Raw genomic sequence first — 17,899 nt, forward strand, 5'->3', positions numbered from 1 at the left:
CATCAAGGCTTAGAAACAAGACCACGGGTATCCTTGCCGGGAGGTGGGGCCTGAAGACATTAGGAGATGAGAGCATATGGGCCCTGGACGAGTTGGGAACTGATGTTCCTAGTTAACTAGAACCCATCTGATGAAGGATGGGCAGCTGTCTATGGTGTATGAGGCCCTGGGTTTGATTCCTGGCACCAGGAAAATAATAAAAATCATGGGTAGGACTCAGAGATTTGGGACTGAGAAAGTCAAGGACAATGGGAGACTTGACGTTGACTTGGTAGGAGAAAAGGACCAGCAGGAAAGTTCCTTACACTTTAACTGTCTATGGGCAAAATCAACCTTACAAGGCTCAGGGCTAGAACTAGAAAGCACAGAGACCAGAGCCAGGCAACTCCTGCCACTTATCAGGGTCACAGTCACACCCATGTCATACCTTCTTAACACATACAAGTCAAGGACACTAAAGGCTAGTCCGTGAACCCCGAAGGGCTGGGACTGTTAGAGAGCCCCACTAAAACTGAGCTGAATGAACCTCAGTGTGAGTAGGTCCTCTGGGAGTAGCCCTGAGGAGGTCTTTGTGTTTGCAGTTGGCATGGTAACCAGGAGACTATGACATACTTAAGGGTGGGCGGGGTCACAGAACCCAAGCTTTAAAGTAAGGGAGTCATGTGCAGCTCATTTAATTTTAAAGGAGGCCTCTGAGCAGAGCTTAGAACAATTTTTTTCCTCTGAGTGCCATTCCCCAAGGGTACTCACAGCACAATAAGGTGTGACCGTAATGGCTGCACTGAGTTGTCTTTTGGACAGTGTTAGGAGGGACATAAAGAAGGTGGACAGAGAATTAAGGCAACTGAGATGTATCGACGAACTGAGTTCCCGCTGCCTGTGTGACTTGTACATGCATCCGTACTGCTGCTGTGACCTACACCCCTACCCCTACTGCCTCTGCTACTCCAAGCGGTCCCGTTCCTGCGGCCTGTGCGACCTCTACTACCCGTGCTGCCTGTGTGACTACAAGCTGTACTGCCTTCGACCATCACTCCGCAGCTTAGAGAGGAAAGCTATCTGCGCCATTGAGGATGAGAAAAGAGAGTTGGCCAAGTGAGAGGATGTAGCCATAGGTCGCGTAGTCAGTATAACAGCCGCAGCGGTGGGAGGGAGGGGGACAGCGGGGACAGTGACAATTGAATAGACATAGAAGGGGATCAAGACAGTGACTCGGGTAACCTAGGCAAGGCTTAGAGAAGAAAGGTAAGGCCATAGTGAGGCTCTCCAGAGACAATGTGAGGTGGTGGGCTGGCAAGGTTGATGGGGGCTTATGGCAAGAGTGCCATGGTCAATGCCATGGTCAATAAGGTGGCCTTGATGAAGGAAAGAAATAGGGGGTGTCATTGAAAAGCTATGGAAGCAGCAAGCTCAACATTTCCTCTGGGTATGATGGAAGGGTCCTGAGTGTTTTTTGGACTTTCAGAAATGACTTCAGGAGGAGTCATAATCACTGATCAAATCAGTAACGTTTGCCAGAAGCCTCAGGGGTAGAGAGTGGACTGAACTCTAGAGACATTCTCCTTGTGTGTGGAAATCTTTCTCCTATCCAGTCTCAGGCAGGGTTTATCTAGGGGAAGGGCTGCTCTGTTGGCCTCGCCCTCCACCTCAGAAGGGACAGGTGACAGTGAGTTGGGTAATTTAACAGGGGGAGTTGTTTTCTGTAATCCTTTCCTAACTTTTTGCTTATACCTATAGTCTATATAGACGGGGGACATTGTCCCCTGGTTATATAAGTGACTGTGCACCCATTCACTAGAATCGGAGGAAAGGATTAAAGAACAAGGCCAGGTGACTGATTCCTGTAGGTTCTTGCACTTGGGAGGGGAGGCGGAGGTGGGAAAATCATAGGTTCTTGGCCAACTTCTGCTACATTATGAGTATGAGGCCAGCTTGAGCTATGTGAGACTGTTTCAAAAGATTTCAAAAGGGGGGACAAAAAGTTGGAAAGTTCTTTATGTATGGATACATTAAGTGAAAAGGCAAAGGGCAGGCAAATCGTGTTCAATAGGGGATTGTTCTTAAAAATATAGAAAATACATGGGAAGATGATAGATGAATAGATGGATGAATGGAATGATTAAAGAGTGTGTGGATGGACAAGATACATGAAGATGATAGATGAATAGATGTTTAAATGGAATGATTAAAGGGTGTGTGGATGGACAAGATACATGGGAAGATGATAGATGAATAGATGGATGAATGGAATGATTAAAGGGTGTGTGGATGGACACAGGCCCTTGGCAACAGTGACTGTGATGTTTTATTGAGAAGGGTAATAGGACAATCACTGATTATGTCATCAGTCACAAGGTCAGGAGCTGACCTACCTGGCGACTGGGGATGGAGTATTCACCTACAAATGTACCTACAATTTTGAACCAACATTTATTTTTACCCCTGAGGATGTCAAGTTATTGAACTCACACTATGAAGTAGGGACCGGTTAATATTTGCTCCAAATATTAAGTGTTCTTTGTGAGAGGCTCTGTGTCTCCTCTCCATGGCTCTTAATCCTTCTGTCCTGGTCATCTGCCTGCCTGACTTCCTACACTCCAGGACAGATTTTTTTTTTTTTCTGTCCAATGTCTGTGCCCTCCTGCCTTCTTCCCACAAGACAATTTCCCAGAACTCAGTAGGCTCAGCCTCAAGCCTTACTCTCAGTAGACTGACTCAGAGAGAGCAGCCTTCCTCGGGTCTGGGGTGCTTTTCCTGATAGTGCCTGTGTCTCAGTGCAGGCAACATGTGTGAAGTGGGCGGTGTCCTTACTTAGTTCCTGAACCCTCAGGTTGCCCGCTTTATCTCTTCTCTAGCATTTTTCTTCCAATCCTCGCTCTGTAAAAGCCCCATGCTCTAGTTCCAACAGCCTGGTTTTTCCTGTCCTACAGCTTCATTTTTCCTGAATAGGGGTAAAAGAAAGTAAAGCCTAGATCTGAGCTCCAATCACAAAGGACTCATGACTAATTTCTTTTTTCTTTCAGTGAAATGCCTTCTTTTTCTTTGTCTTCAATCCAGCTCCTGACCCATGACGGAATAGATTTTGAAAAGCCTCCATTCAGTTTTGTTTTGTTTTTTTAAAACCATCTTTGGTGTGAAGCCGTGCTGAAAGCTTTTTGAGTTTAAGAATTCATATTTGTGTGACTTTTCACCCCTTGAAGGAATGTCTGGGAATCAGTGAGTTGTGAGATGTCTTTTCAGACGTCTGACTGTTGTCCAGAAGGTTCTTTGTCCTTGATCTGCAATTGCCTCAACTACACTGAACTTTTTCTCCCTGTGTGAATGTCTTCTATGTCTCCAATGTTTCCTCCTGCTTGGTAAAAAGACTGGAATATGTTTTTTAATTCCCTCTGCAAGTCTCTGCTGGGTGATGTATGTATGTGTACAGTGGGCTGTTTTTAGATGAGGGTTAAAAAGTCCTGCCCATTACCACTGTTTAAGTCTCTGTTTTAGAAGACAGTGTCTTCCTTAGCAGGGACCAGACCCACAGCTCTTCTGTTTCCTTAGCTGCTTTGGGATTTTCCTGATTTTATATTTTACACTCCAAGCTCCAATAGTCAGTCGCCGGCCTCTTTCCTCACTTTCTGATTCAAGGGAATGGCCGTGACAGAATTTGGTTTTGTCTTCTTCCTTCCTTCCTTCCTTCCTTCCTTCCTTCCTTCCTTCCTTTCTTCCTTTCTTCCTTCCTTCCTTTTCAAAACAGGGTTTCTCTGTGTAGCCCTGGCTGTCCTAGAACTAGCTCTGTAGCCCAGGCTGACCTCGAACTCACAGAAGTCTACTTGCCTCTGCTTCCCAAGTGCTGGGATTAAAGGCGTGCACCACCACCACCACCACCACCACCGCCTGGCCAGAATTTGGTTTTCTTTCACGAAGCCATGCCACCAGCCTGAGTTAAGCTTATACATCCACTCTTAACAGGCTTCTGTCTCTTGTACTAAAGCTAGAGAAACTAACTAAGCCCCATCCTTCTGTAATTCAGGCTAATGAATGCCTGTGGTGACACTGACATCTGGCATGAGTACTTGCAACCCTGTGCACCTCAGTTTGGAGTTGTGCCCTTGAGTTGCACTGGGCTCAACCTCTGTGCCCTTGCCTGGTACCTAGGCACCAGTCCCAAGACTTACTTCCATCCACTTACCTGAGAATCTGTGGTTAGCCTGACTCTTAATAAATTCCCTGGAGAACCCCACACTCAAAATATGACATCTTAAAACCTCAAATATTTCTCTTCTCGTTACTTTCACACTGAGTTTGAGGTTTTCACTGAATCTACTCAGTCAATGGGGCAAGGCAGAGGTTTTTTTGTTTTGTTGGTTTTTTGAGACAGGGTTTCTCTGTGGCTTTGGAGCCTGTCCTGGAACTCGCTCTGTAGACCAGGCTGGCCTTGAATTCACAGAGATCCCACTCCCTCTGCCCCCACTCCTGAGTGCTGGAACTAAAGGTGTGCGCCACCAGCACCCAGCAAGGCAGAGGTTTCAGGGCTACCAAAGAATTGATTTTCCCCTCCTGGCTGCTTCTGCGTCCACTGAAAGGTGGAAGTAAAGCTGCCTCTTTAGTTCTTTCTATCTTCCAAACCCCTGGGTCTCAGAGCACATCATCATCACTCGACTACACAGGAAGCACTGACACCCATGTAGGTCAAGTGCGATTTTTAATTTTATTTCCTGTGCCTGAAATAAAACCCAGGTATTGTAATTTAAGGAAAGTGGTGCTCGGGAGAAAGATGCCATGAGAACAGGGTTCAAGCAGAGGGGGTTTGTTTGGTTCTTTATTATTAGGGAAAGGGATCATAAGAAGAGGGAAGGGAAGGGGGAAGACCAGCTTCTGGAAACAGGAGCAGCAGGACAGAGGAGGAAGGAAAGGGGGGGAGGAAGGGAGGGAGGGAACAGGAGAAGAGAAAGAAAAGAGAGAGAAAAGAAAGGAAGGGAGGGAGGGAGGGAGAGAGAGAAAGAAAAGAGAGAGAAAAGAAAGGAAGGAAGGGAGGGAGGGAGGGAGAGAGAGAACAGGGGGACAGAAAGAGAGAAAAGAAAGGAAGGAAGGGGAGAGGGAAGGAGGGAGGGGAGAGAAAGAGAGAATGGGGAGAGAGAGAAAAGAGAGAGAAAAGAAAGGAAGGAAGGGAGGGAGGGAGAGAAAAGAGAGAAAGAGGAAAGAAAGGACGGAAGGGAGGGAGGGAGAGAAAAGAGAGAAAGAGGAAAGAAAGGACGGAAGGGAGGGAGGGAGGGAGAGAGAAAAGAAAGGAGGGAAGGAAGGAAGGGAGGGAGAGAACAGGGGAAGAGAAAGAAAAGAGAGAAAGAAAAGAAAGGAAGGGAGGGAGGAAGAGAACAGGGGGACAGAAAGAGAGAAAAGAAAGGAAGAGAGGGGAAAGGGAGAGAGAGAGAACTTGGGGAAAGAAAGAAAGAGAGAAAAGAAAAAGGAAGGGAGGGAGAGAGCAGGGGAAGAGAGAGAGAGAGAAAAGAAAGGGAGGGAGGGAGAGAATGGGGGAGAGAAAGAAAGAAAGAGAGAAAAAGAGAGGGAGGGAGGGAGGGAGGGAGGAAGACGGGAGGTGGTGGGCAGGGCCCTTTTCAAAGAGAACATAGTGAGTGTGCACAGGAGGTGCTCTTAGTGGCTGCAGCTGAGGCGTGTCCTGTCAGGACCCCACAGCAGACCAGTAAGGATGCTGGAATACTAACACCAGGTCCTTGTGTATACTAAGCAAGAATCCTGCCACTGAATTACCCTCCAGTCTCAGGAGCACACCTGTTATTTGGTTTAACCCTTTTGTTTAATAATACAGGCTTGGGATTTGTTCACTGAAGGTCTCAGATTTAAGGTAAATCTATTTAAGGTAGAGCCTACACAGCCTGATAAAGATGACTTACAGCTCATGGAATGAAAACTAGGTACCGAGCATCTCCTGTTTAATACCCAGTTGGCTATTGTCTCAGTTATTTTATGACGAAACATTAAGGAATAGTGTTTTTGATGACTAGGAATTGGTAGAGTCTAGCACATGGGTGCACAGCCACCTGTCAGTTTTTGGTGTGGCCATGAACCAGTGTTAGCAGCATTACCCAGAACTTTCTAGAAGGAGTAGTCACAGCTTTATACCAACCTAGTGGATCTAGAACTCAGGTGGGAAGCAGACGCCTGTGTTTCGTGAGCCCTGCTGGAAGAAGGGTTCACCTACACCACTCAGCTTGCTCCCCCTGCAGAGGGCAGTTGTGTACCCCAGAAGGAGAAAGCCGAGAGGGGCTGAGGAGACACTCAGTTGCTCCAGTGCTTGCCCCACAAGCATGAGAACCTGAGTTCAGATCCCCAGCACCCACATAAAAAAGCTGGGTGCTGTGGCATCTGTAACCTCAGCCCTGGGGAGGCAGAGACAGCAGGATCTTGGGGGTGCTGGCAGCTAGTGTAGTCTAATCAGTGAGGTCCAGGTCCAGAGAACCCTGTCTCAAAAACTAAGGTTGCCTGACGTCAACCTGGGCCTCCACACACATTATGTGCACGCAAGAACATATGCATGGGGCCGGGGCAGGAGGCGGCAGGTGAAGACTAAGATAAAGATGGGAAGAGCAGAGTTTAGGTAGCTTTTTGGGTTTTTTGTAATTAATCTCTTTTGTTCATTTTTGTTTTTCAAGACAGGTGTCTCTGTGGCTTTGGATGGTGTCCTGGAACTTGCTCTGTAGACCAGGCTGGTCTCAAACTCACAGAGATCTACCTGCCTCTGCCTCCCAAGTGCTGGGACTAAAGGTGTGCACCACCACTGCCCGGCTTAATTAATCTTTTCATCTGGGATGATTAGTTTTTAATTTGTTTATTTTTATTTTATATGCATTGGTGTTTTTGCCACGGGTATCAGGTCCCCTGAAACTGAGTTAGAGTTGTGAGCTGCCATGTGGTTGCTGGGAATTGAACCCGGGTCCTCTGGAAGAGCAGTCAGTGCTCTTAACCACTGAGACATCTCTCCAGTCTTTAGGTAGCTCTTTGGAATGGGTGTAAATTCAAGAGAAAAAGAACATCCAAGTGAAGTCTAGAGGGAGCCTGCCTGTGTGTACTCTTCAGGGTCAGGCCTTTGTTACTTTCTCCCTCTCCAGGTTAAAACTGAACTTTGTGGAGACAGTTGAGTATAAAACGCTACAGGGAAGGTAGGGTGCATTCAAGGGTGTGGATGGACATGGGAGTAAACACAGCTGAGACCAGGAGAAAAGTAGGGAGCTCTGTGCACAGGCATAGTCCCCCTACCCCAAGCTAACAAGCTTCCCTTAATCCAAGGGAGTGGGGACAGGGCACAGGAGTATAACCACTAAAGTAGAAATGAAGAAACTGGCCTTGCCGAGAGTTTGACAGTCTTCTAGAGACTCAAACTGTGGGATCTCTGGACAGTGTGCGACCCCTGGACAGCTACTGCAGGGTCAAAGGAGCCAAGGTGACAGGAACAGAGGATGGTGAGGAGGGGCCAGTAATAAAATACATTTAACTGTTGCTGGGACCTGGTTGTCTAAGAGGAAACAGATCTGAAAGTTGGCTGTGATTGACAAGTCAGGTCCCCAGGTTAGGCCCCAGCTTCTGTGGTGAGAAGACTGAGCTTGTCCTGAAGAATCAGCTGAGGGTTAGGGAACCTGCTCGGGATTCTCAGCTTGCTTTGTTAACGCCAGCCCATCTCTACTATCGATAATGTCAGGATTTGATGCTTCCCATTTAACCAAGACTGACTCTCCTTGTGTGTGTTTAGACAGACACATGTGCACACACCACACAAATGTACACACATACACACCACACACATGCATGCACACAGGCACACACACTGGCATAAACACACCACACACATATATGCACACACACCTGTGCATACGCACACCACTCACCTGCACACATATGCACATGTGCCTTCACATATCATAAGCAAGTCTTGAGAGTCCCTTCACACATGCCTATGGCTGCTTCAAGTCATGATCCAGCCAGAGAGGGCTGGTGTCCAGGCTAGTTCCCTACACCTCTGTGAGGGTCTCTCTGCCCTTCCAGAGAGAGATGGGGCTAAGTCTACTGACTTCACAGACAGTAATTTCAAAGAGGCCAGTCGTCTTCCTTTCTTTTTGGTATGACCTAAGGCAGGCTGGAACATACAGGGCAAGGACATCTACCACACACCATCCTCAGTTTCCCCAGGGCCAGTGTAGAATGGATGTGAAGGGCTCTGACTGTCATCTGATCTATTTGTGTCAATGTCCTCGAGGAATGAGTTCTATTGGTCATAGCCGAGTCTTACTTTATAATTTTCAATACAAGAGTAGTAATTCACATTATTAAGCCAGTCTCATGAAGTTTTATCAAGTGAGAAATACAAATTAAAAGTATATACATAGCATGATTTCATAAAAACACATAAATCTATCGATGTGTATGTAGAAATCACCACAGACATGCATGTGCGCGCGTGTTAGAGTGTTCGAGTATTTTTAAAAAGTACTTTAGTTTATCTATATACCCTGTATCTTCTACAGTGAACTTATGTAACTTAAGAAGAATGTATTTAAATACACGTGTAAGGGAACATTTTAAGAAAAAGGAAAACAAAGTCCTCGCATCCTAGTTGAGCATCAAGCACCTTTGTAAATGCATTTCATGCATCAGGCAAGCCTCACCATGCAGTAGGCAGGTCGCTCATTATCATCCAAGTGTAAACGAGGCGTAGGAAAGCTCAGTAACTTATCTGCACAGCAGATGTGATGGAAGAGTTATTTTCATTCATGGTTATCTCTGTGTGAGCATGTGCACATGAGTGCAGGTACTCAGAGACCAGAAGAGGTTGCCAGGTCCCCCAGAGTGAGTTGCTGGTAGTTGTGAGCCACCTGACATGGTTCTGAGAACTGAACTTGGGTCGTTTGGAAGAGTAGCAAGTGCTCTTAGCGACTGAGCCATCTCTCCAGCCCAACTTTCCTGCCTCTTGATGTACCCTAATTCCTCAATTTAGACAGCAGGACTGTTGAGTGACAACCACAGCAGTGATGTTCAGCAGCCAGCTCTTCAGGCCACAATTTGTAGCTAACTCCACTCACCCTCATGAACCCTCTCATGAGTGATTTCAAGCTGTGGGGAAACATACACACAGCAAGCTCTTGCAAGATGATAGGATTCCTGCCAGCATGCCATTGGGAAGGAGATCGCTCCACATCTGATCCACTGGCACCAGCTGTCCATGGCCTCTTCTAGTCCCAGGAAGAACCACACCACAGGTCTCTTGCTTTGCCGTTTGTGGGTGAGCTTTCTGGTGGAGTGTCTGTCTGTCTATCCAGTGATGGCCTGAACGATAGGATCATGCTTTGGTGACCAGATTACCTTCCAACTGTTGGACTCAAGCAGTTCACCTGCCTCACCTGCTTGAGTAGCTGGATCTACAGACACACACTATTATTCCTGGCTTTGATCTTTAAAGATGCAGAGTTTGGCTGTTCTTCCTGAGTTCAATTCCCAGCACCCACATGGTGGCTCACAACCATCTGTAATGAGATCTGTATAAATAAATACATAAATAAATCTTTTTTTAAAAAAAGTAAAAAGAACCTTGAGCTGGGGTGTAGCCTCCCTAACATGCATGAGTCTCAGACCTCAGTGTCAACCAAGACAAAACAATGTCTGATAACAGTTATGCTCGTGGTAGTAATCAAGCAAGATGTATACCGAAGCAGGCACAGTACTGAGTAAGACATCATCTCATTTAACCTTCCAGCGGCCTTGTGGTGTACTATGACCATTATCACAGGGAAGGAAACCGAGTCACAGAGAGGCTAAGGGACAGGCCAAGTTTCCACAACTGATAACAGGAAGAGCAGGATTTAAGGGTTAGACAAAGCTCTGAATGGCCAACCAGGTTGATTTGAGGCAAAAGAGTGGGAAGTGGGGAGGGGGCTGCTGAGTCCAGGGGTCTGACCGCTCTTCCACCTCCCTCCCTTCCCAACCACAGACTCAGAAGGACGACCAACAGGATTCTGGCCTCCTCTTGCTGCAGCAGCAACATCTTAGGGTCCGTGAACGTGTGCGGCTTTGAACCCGATCAGGTCAAAGTTCGAGTGAAAGACGGAAAGGTCTGTGTGTCAGCCGAGAGGGAAAACAGGTACGACTGCCTCGGATCCAAAAAGTACAGTTACATGAACATCTGCAAAGAGTTCAGCTTGCCGCCATGTGTGGACGAGAAAGACGTGACATACTCCTACGGGCTCGGCAGCTGTGTCAAGATCGAATCTCCCTGCTACCCTTGCACATCTCCCTGCAACCCCTGCAACCCCTGCAGCCCCTGCAGCCCCTGCGGCCCCTGCGGCCCCTGTGGCCCCTGCGGCCCCTGCGGCCCCTGTGACCCTTGCAACCCTTGCTACCCCTGTGGAAGCCGATTCTCCTGTAGGAAGATGATCTTGTAAGGCATATGTTAGAACCTATGTCTTAGCAGAAGTCAGTCCTCCAGCCAGGCAGCTCTTAAGCACTTTCTCTTCCCCTTCCCATAGCCCATAGTGGTTCAAGTGTATAGGAAACTGAATACATAACTGCAATCTGATGGCGTTGTGTGCTAGTCTTTTGGTTTGACTCCTTGAAGAGTTAGCTAATCGAAGAATTAAGGGACGGGGTGGACCATAAGATCTGATCTCCGCATCGTCCATATCCAACAACCTCTAAACCCAGAGGCATTGCCTGGCACTAAGTAACCCTGTGAAATGGCCCCTCCTGGAAGAATGTTGTCCAGGTGAAAGATAATACTCAGGGTTTGGTGGTGATGCAACCTCTTTCCCAAACCCAGCAGGACTGTGGGTTTTACTGGGGGACCAGACAATCCTTAGGAGAATAGGGCACTGGGCAACATGTTCACAGATCCAGGACAGGCAGCATCCAACTCTTTAGTGTTTCAGCATCCCTGTGGTTTTGACTGCACTTTGGCTCAGGGTAGTTTGCAGCCTACTGGGGATTTATTGCTACTCTGTCTCTTTCCAATTCTTGAAAGTGGTTTTAGGCATAAAAGGTCAACATATCAGGGAAGCATGGCCTCAGCAATTGAATTCGGATCCTCACTGACATAGTTCAAGAGCCACTCTTGTTTGTTTGGTTTTGAGGCTGGTCTTACTGTATAACTCTGGCTGTCTGAAAACTCATGATACAGATAAGGCTGGCCTTGAACTCACAGAGATCTGCCTGCCTCTGCCTCCCGAGTGCTGGAATCAAAGGATTGTGCCACCACCTCTGGCTTCCAGAGTGGCTCTTGATTGCTAGGGGAAAAAGGAAGTATAAAGGAAGAATGAGGGCTGGAGAGATGGCTCAGAGGTTAAGAGCACTGCCTGTTCTTCCAGAGGTCCTGAGTTCAATTCCCAGCAACCACATGGTGGCTCACAACCATCTATAATGAGATCTGGTGCCCTCTTCAGGCCTGCAGAGATATATGCAGACAGGACACGGCAAAATAAATAATAAATAAGGGAAGAATGAAGGGATTCGGGAGGAACTGGCTGAAGCTGGTCTAGATCCTTAGAGGAAACACAAACCCTTGTTTGCACAGTTAAGTCCTTTAATTGGTCTTAGCTGTGAGTGGATTATTTTCTCAGTGTGGGCTGTACTTGGGAATTACTTGAGGAGCTGTAAAATATGGACGCCAGGCTACAAAGATGGTTCAGTGGCTAAGAGTGTAGGCTGCAGAAGTACAAGGACCCAGGTTCAAATCCCCAGTACCCACTAAAAGTTGGGCATGGCTTTTCATACTTATAACCCCAGCAATGAGGAATGGAGGGACCTGGGAACTTGCTGGCCAGCTAACCTAGCCTAAGTGACGAGTTTCCATTTCAGTCATTGTGTCAGTTGGGGTTCTCTAGAGGAACAGAACTGGTAGAATGGATATACATTTAAAGAAATGCATTCAGTTGGCTTACACAATACAGTCTGGGTAGACTAACAGTGGCTGCCTCACACCAAAGCGGCAGAGAACCTGGCAGTTTCTCAGTCCTACTCTGATGCTAAAGCCTGGAGGGTTCTTGGAGAGCCTCTTGTCTTCAGCCCCTTTTGGAAGCTCCGTCAAGCTGGGTTCCACTACAGCACAGATGAACGTGCCAACCAGAGCAAAGGCAAGCATTCATAAGCAAAGCATCTTTTTTGGAGGGCTGCCACCAGAGTCGGTAGGTCTCCCTACTCTATGGAACAGATCAAGAAAAGCCCTTACAAGTGAGCCCAGAGGCTCAACTGTTCCAAATCCAGTCAAGCTGACAACCAAGATCGTGACAGTGAGAGACACCTATTTAAAGGAGGTGGAGCAGAAAAAATGGAAGACACCATTGTCTCCCTCTGGCTTCTACACGTGCACACATAGACATATATCCCTACACTCATGTACATGCACAATTACACAGCACACAGTACATACATAGACACACTTCCCTACACTCATGTGCATACACAATACACACCACACAATACATACATGCACACATAGACATACTTCCCTACACTCATGTAAATGCACAATTATACACCACAGTATACACATGTACACAGACACACTTTCCTACACTCGTGTACATACACAATTACACCACACTGTACACACATGCACACATAGACACACATCCCTACACTCATGTACATACACAATTACACACCACACAGTACACACATGCACACACAGACACACTTCCCTACACTCATGTACATGCACAATTACACACCACATAGTACACAGCACACCGTACAGACACAGGCAGAAATCCACATACATCCCTATACTTGTACACACATACAATACCCACCACACCATAAACAGCACCACAATACACATGCACCTGCACGCATGCGCGCGCACACACACACATGCAAATTAAAAATATATGTGGGAGTGCCTTGCCTCACATGCTCAGGGCCCAGGGTTTGGTCTGTACAATCTTTTTCTCTGTGATTAATTTCTCTAGCTATTACATTGCCAATCAACTCATGACACCACCTGGGCACCTGGGAAGAAGCAGGAGAATTCAACTTCAAGGCCAACCTGGTCTATAGAGTAAGTTTGTCTCAAAATGAGATAGATAGAATATAGAAAGAATCACAACAGACAGTGAGCATTAACAACTTTCATAGTTAATATCTCTTTAGAAGGAATGTGGTTACCATGTTTGTGAAAATAATTATAGCCAGATACAAACTGTTCTTTAAAAAAATATGTTTATAGTTATTAAATAATTTTCATTTTTGGGGTGTTTTTTGGGTTTTTTTTTTTTTGTTTTGTTTTGTTTTTTGTTTTGTTTTGTTTTGTTTTGTTTTTTTGGTTTTCAAGATAGTGTTTCTCTGTGTTATGGCCCTGACTGTCCTGGAACTTGCTCTGTAGATCAAACTATCCTCAAACTCACAGACATGAGCTTGTCTCTGCCTCCTGGGTGCTGAGATTAAAGGCATGCACCACCACTACCAGGCCTATAGTTAACAATTCTATAGTTACAGTGAACGACCCAGATTTCAGTGGCATAGTGATTAGGGACAAGAATATGTGCTCGCATGGGTCACCTGTGTGAGGTCAAGATTGTCTGAGGGAGACAGTAAACAGAGAGCACAGATCCCTCCTTCATGGATTTCTAAAGCAACAGGAGAAAGGGGTACTAGAGTCTAATTCACAGGCAGACCAGTGTCCCCTCCTGCAAGATTCCTGCCCACATTCCAGGGGACGGATTTTAAGACTGAGGGTTACCAGGTATCACCCATATGGACCTGTGCAACCATAAGGTCCTTAAGTGAAAGTAGGGAAGAGGGTCCCATCCAGAGGCAGGGCTGTGAGAAGCAGAGACTGAGTAACCCCAGCCCAGAGGATCATATTTTACAGCTCCTCAAGTAATTCCCAAGTACAGCCCACACTGAGAAAATAACCCACTCAGAGCTGGCACTGACGTGCCTCCAAGCCCGAGAGCCAACGGCTCAGGCCTATCACAGGCAGGTCTTACACAACCTTCTTAACTGGGTGTGGTGGTGCATGCCTTTGATACCAGCACTTGTGAGGCAGAGGAGGGTGGATTTCTACAGAGCAAGTTCCAGGACAGTCAGGGCTATGCAGAGAAACCCTGTCTTAAAAAACAAACAACAGCAAAAAATCCAACCAACCAAACAAAGAACTCACAGCCACCTAGACAGAACAGGGCTATGGGCAGAGTAAGAAGCATCGGGGGACACACTGACCCTTAAAATACCAGGCAGCTGCTATGTTATTATGGTGGGAAAATCCTTTATCTTGTAAGTTACCGGTGTGTGTGTGTGTGTGTGTGTGTGTGTGTGTGTGTGTGTGTGTGTGTGTGTGTGTGTAGTTGCCTTTGCTTTTGAGACTGACTCTCACCATAAAGCCTAGACTGGTCTAGAACTCCTCAGCCATCAGAATGCAAGGGATTGCAGCTACACAACACCCTGCTTTTACTGCCCTTGCTTTTTATATGTCGTATATTATCATGGGTTCTTGTTAAGTTCCAAATTTCTAGGCAGAATTAAGAGCCTTGGAAGAACGCAACAGCTTTCGATTTTGAAGCTTATCCTAAATGGCTGCAGGTGCTAAATTGAGCAAGACTAAGACTCCACTTGAAACTGCTGTTGAAGAGGAGTGTTCCAAGGGAGGAAGGGCACTTCCAAGGTTGCCTTATGAGTTGATTTTCCTTTTGATTATGTGGATGTGTGTGAATGAGCAGGGATGACCACACAGACCAGAAGAGGGGGTCAGCCACCCTGGAGGTGGAATTACAATGGGTTGTGTGACTCCTGCTGTGAGTGCTGGGAACCAAAATTAGGTCCCCTGCAAGAGCAGTTTAGACTCTTAACTGCTGAACCATCTCTCCAGTTCCCCTTCCCTGCATTTTAAATTTTCTTGCTTTTTTTTTTTCTTTTCATTTTTTGTTTCATCTAATTTTGAACTCATGCCAATTCTTCCTCAGTCTCCCATGATGCTGGGAGTACAGATATGAGCCACTTGGAGAGGGTTATACTTGTTTGGTTGTGTGTTTTTGTTTTGACAGGGTCATACTATATCCAAGCTGGCCTTGAACTCACAGAGATTTTCCTGCCCCTGCCTCCAGAGTGCTGGGATTAAACACTTGCCCTACCATGCCTTGTTTTGCTTTATTTTGAGACAGGGTTTCACTATGTAATTCTGACTGACCTGGAACTCACGGTGTAGACCTTCGAACTCAGAGATCTGCTTGCCTCTGTCTGCCCAGGATTAAAAGCGTCTGGCACCACACTCCACTAAGGGTTATAATTTCTTAAGACATTCTTTTTAACAAGCTTAGGGATGTAGCTCAGTTGGTAGTGATTGTCTGGCCTGCTCAGAGCCCTGAGTTCAATCCCCAGGACAGCAAAAACCTGGCATGTTGGCTCATGCGTGGTAACCCCAGAACTTTGGAAGTGGAGGCAAGGAGATCAGATAATTACCTCTGATTAAATGGTGTCTTTAAGGTCAGCCAAAATAAATAGTTAAAAAAGGAGAAAAGATGTGCTCCAAACATTTCCTACATGCAGTTTAAATATCAGAAGCAAGTTGAACTGCTATCTGCGATCTTACCTTTAAGAATCACGAGAGAATAAAGTGTATATCAGACCCAGAAGCAGACGTGACAAGATGTGCAAGAAACACAAAGAGGAGCCTGGGAGGCAGGCAGAGGCTGAGTGTGGAAGGACCCACACCTGCGAGTCTCCGTTCTTCAGTCACCTCCATAACTGGGCCAAGCCCTGTTATTGGCTGCAAAAAAAAACCCTGATGGAGGCATGGTCCCAGTGTAGCAGGTTTCAACATCTGAAGGATGTGGACACACCACTGCCACAATTCTCAACTCTGCCAAGTGTCTGGAAACTGGATGAGAGGGTAAGAAGTAAACGGAGGCGGCACGGAGTAAGAAGAAAAGGAGAGAGGTTGTTAAGGTTTTTCTAGCACTTTTCAGAAACTTTGACTCAACTCCTCTCAACGTTTGTGTGATGAAGTCAAGGGATAAGGAAAACAGAGGATAAACTTCATTGCCTGAAAAGGTCTCTGCAGGTAATAGTGACCAACCGAGCATGCTAGCATGCTGGCCCAGGCGACTTAGGACACTTCCCTGTGCTTCCAACACAGGGAGGATTTATTACCCCTGGAACAGGTCATTCGAGTTTGTTCTCACCCTTTGCTCCACAGAAGCTTATGTGGCTAGAGTAGAAGCCATTCACCAAGGCTGCCTTACTGGCTTGGCTTTTCCAAAAGATGTAGGAGGCTCTCGTTCAATGCTCAGCCTCAAAAATTAGGTGCCGGGCAGGAGGTTGTGTGTGTGTGTGTGTGTGTGTGTGTGTGTGTGTGTGTGTGTAAGGTGGTGGGTTTCCCCAGTAGTCAGGGAGCCTGGCCAGATTGTTAGCATCACTGGAATATAAAGCAGGGGCTCCTCCCCGTGATCAGCACTGCTCATCCTGAGTCAGAAGATATGTCTGCGCTGCTCATCCTGAATCAGAAGACATGCCTGTCCTCATCTGATACGTGTGATGTGGAAAACAGGAGGCAGCACTCAACCCTGGTGATTTGCCAGGGTGGAGAGTTGGAGAATTTGTGTTGCTGTTGGCATCCATAAGAATGAGCCACAGCCATTTCCAGGGTCCCCTTCCCGAATTGAACTGGGGCCCTGCGGCCACTGTTAGCCAGCTCTGCCCATCCCCGGGTCACCCTCGTCCATTGTCCTGAAAAGGTCACTGAGACTCTTCAGGCTGGGCCCACGGACAGCTGCTCTCTGTCCACTGGGTGACTGGCGCATGCCGTTTCTCCAAGTCCATGAGCTCGGATTGTAAGATTAACACCACCTCTCGCCACCATCAAACTGCATGCTGGGTGACTTCAGAAATAATGCCTGTTCCCAGACCTCCTTCCTGAAGCCTCGAGATGCTCCATGCACAAAAAGGATCCACTTACTTTTTATCCTCCCTGGCCAGGAAATGCTGTCATTACTTCTTCGCCAACCCTATTGGCAATAACTATTCACGTGATGCATCCCACATATAGGGGATTCTGGGAAATGTAGTTCCTGGTCACACCACTCTATAAAGGGAAATGTGGCCTTTCAAGTTGCCCTTTGCCACACCCTCGATGACTCAGTTCTAGCAAGCAACCACATTTCCTACCATCGAGACATCTTGTTATTTTTCCATTGCCAAATCTGTCAAAATGTGAGCCACACTCTGCCTTTGTTCTTGCTAGTGCAATAGGACATTACAGGCGCCTCCTTGATCCTGTTTTGATTGAAGACATTAAGATAAAAAACAGCGCTAAGTGAGCCAAAAGCTCCTATGTAGGATGCTAGACTGCACTGTTGGGCAGCAACTCTAGCCAGCATCCAAGGACCAGAGTTGTCTAGAAGTGTGTGTGTGTATGAAAGTGTGCGTGTGCAAGTGCTCGTTTGTGCATATTTGCATGCATGTGTATGCATGTGCGTGTGTGCCTCTACTGAGCCAACTACCCCAAATGTCAGGGAGGCCACTATGACTTTGGTTTATAAAGAGATTGTGCTGGGGTTGGTCATGTAGCTCAGTGATAGTGTTTGCCCAGCACCCACAACTCCATACTCATCTCATACTCTGTGTGAGGCAAGTCAGTCACCCCACCTAGAACCACCTCATGGGGACACTCAATGGCAGAAAATTAACATCAGCCTTGGCCGCTCATCCGCGAGGGTTCAGCAGCCACACAGCCAGCTTGGGAGCAAACCTTTTTCCGTCTATAGATACCCACAGTTTCAGAGGCCATCTTGACATCAGCTCTTGGAGGGAGCCTGCTGCAGGGACACAGGCTAAAGTTGCCTGAGTTACTTTTCTCTAACACCAGTCCCAGGTCACTCCATTCCCTCTAGGGCCACTGCACACATGTGGTACACAGAAA

At 46.9% G+C, this 17,899-nt stretch overlaps 1 protein-coding gene across 1 annotated transcript; it reads left to right on the forward strand.

The window, feature by feature from the left end:
- Positions 1-620: 620 nt before the first annotated feature.
- Odf1 (outer dense fiber of sperm tails 1) lies at positions 621-10,567 on the forward strand. The gene is made up of 2 exons (XM_051202600.1): positions 621-1,095; positions 9,983-10,567. Exons 1-2 carry the CDS (start codon positions 773-775, stop codon positions 10,431-10,433), a joined length of 774 nt encoding a protein of 257 aa, XP_051058557.1. The 5' UTR covers positions 621-772; the 3' UTR covers positions 10,434-10,567.
- Positions 10,568-17,899: the final 7,332 nt, after the last annotated feature.

Source organism: Phodopus roborovskii, unplaced genomic scaffold (assembly GCF_943737965.1).
Source record: "Phodopus roborovskii unplaced genomic scaffold, PHOROB, whole genome shotgun sequence".
NCBI classification, from domain to species: domain Eukaryota; kingdom Metazoa; phylum Chordata; class Mammalia; order Rodentia; family Cricetidae; genus Phodopus; species Phodopus roborovskii.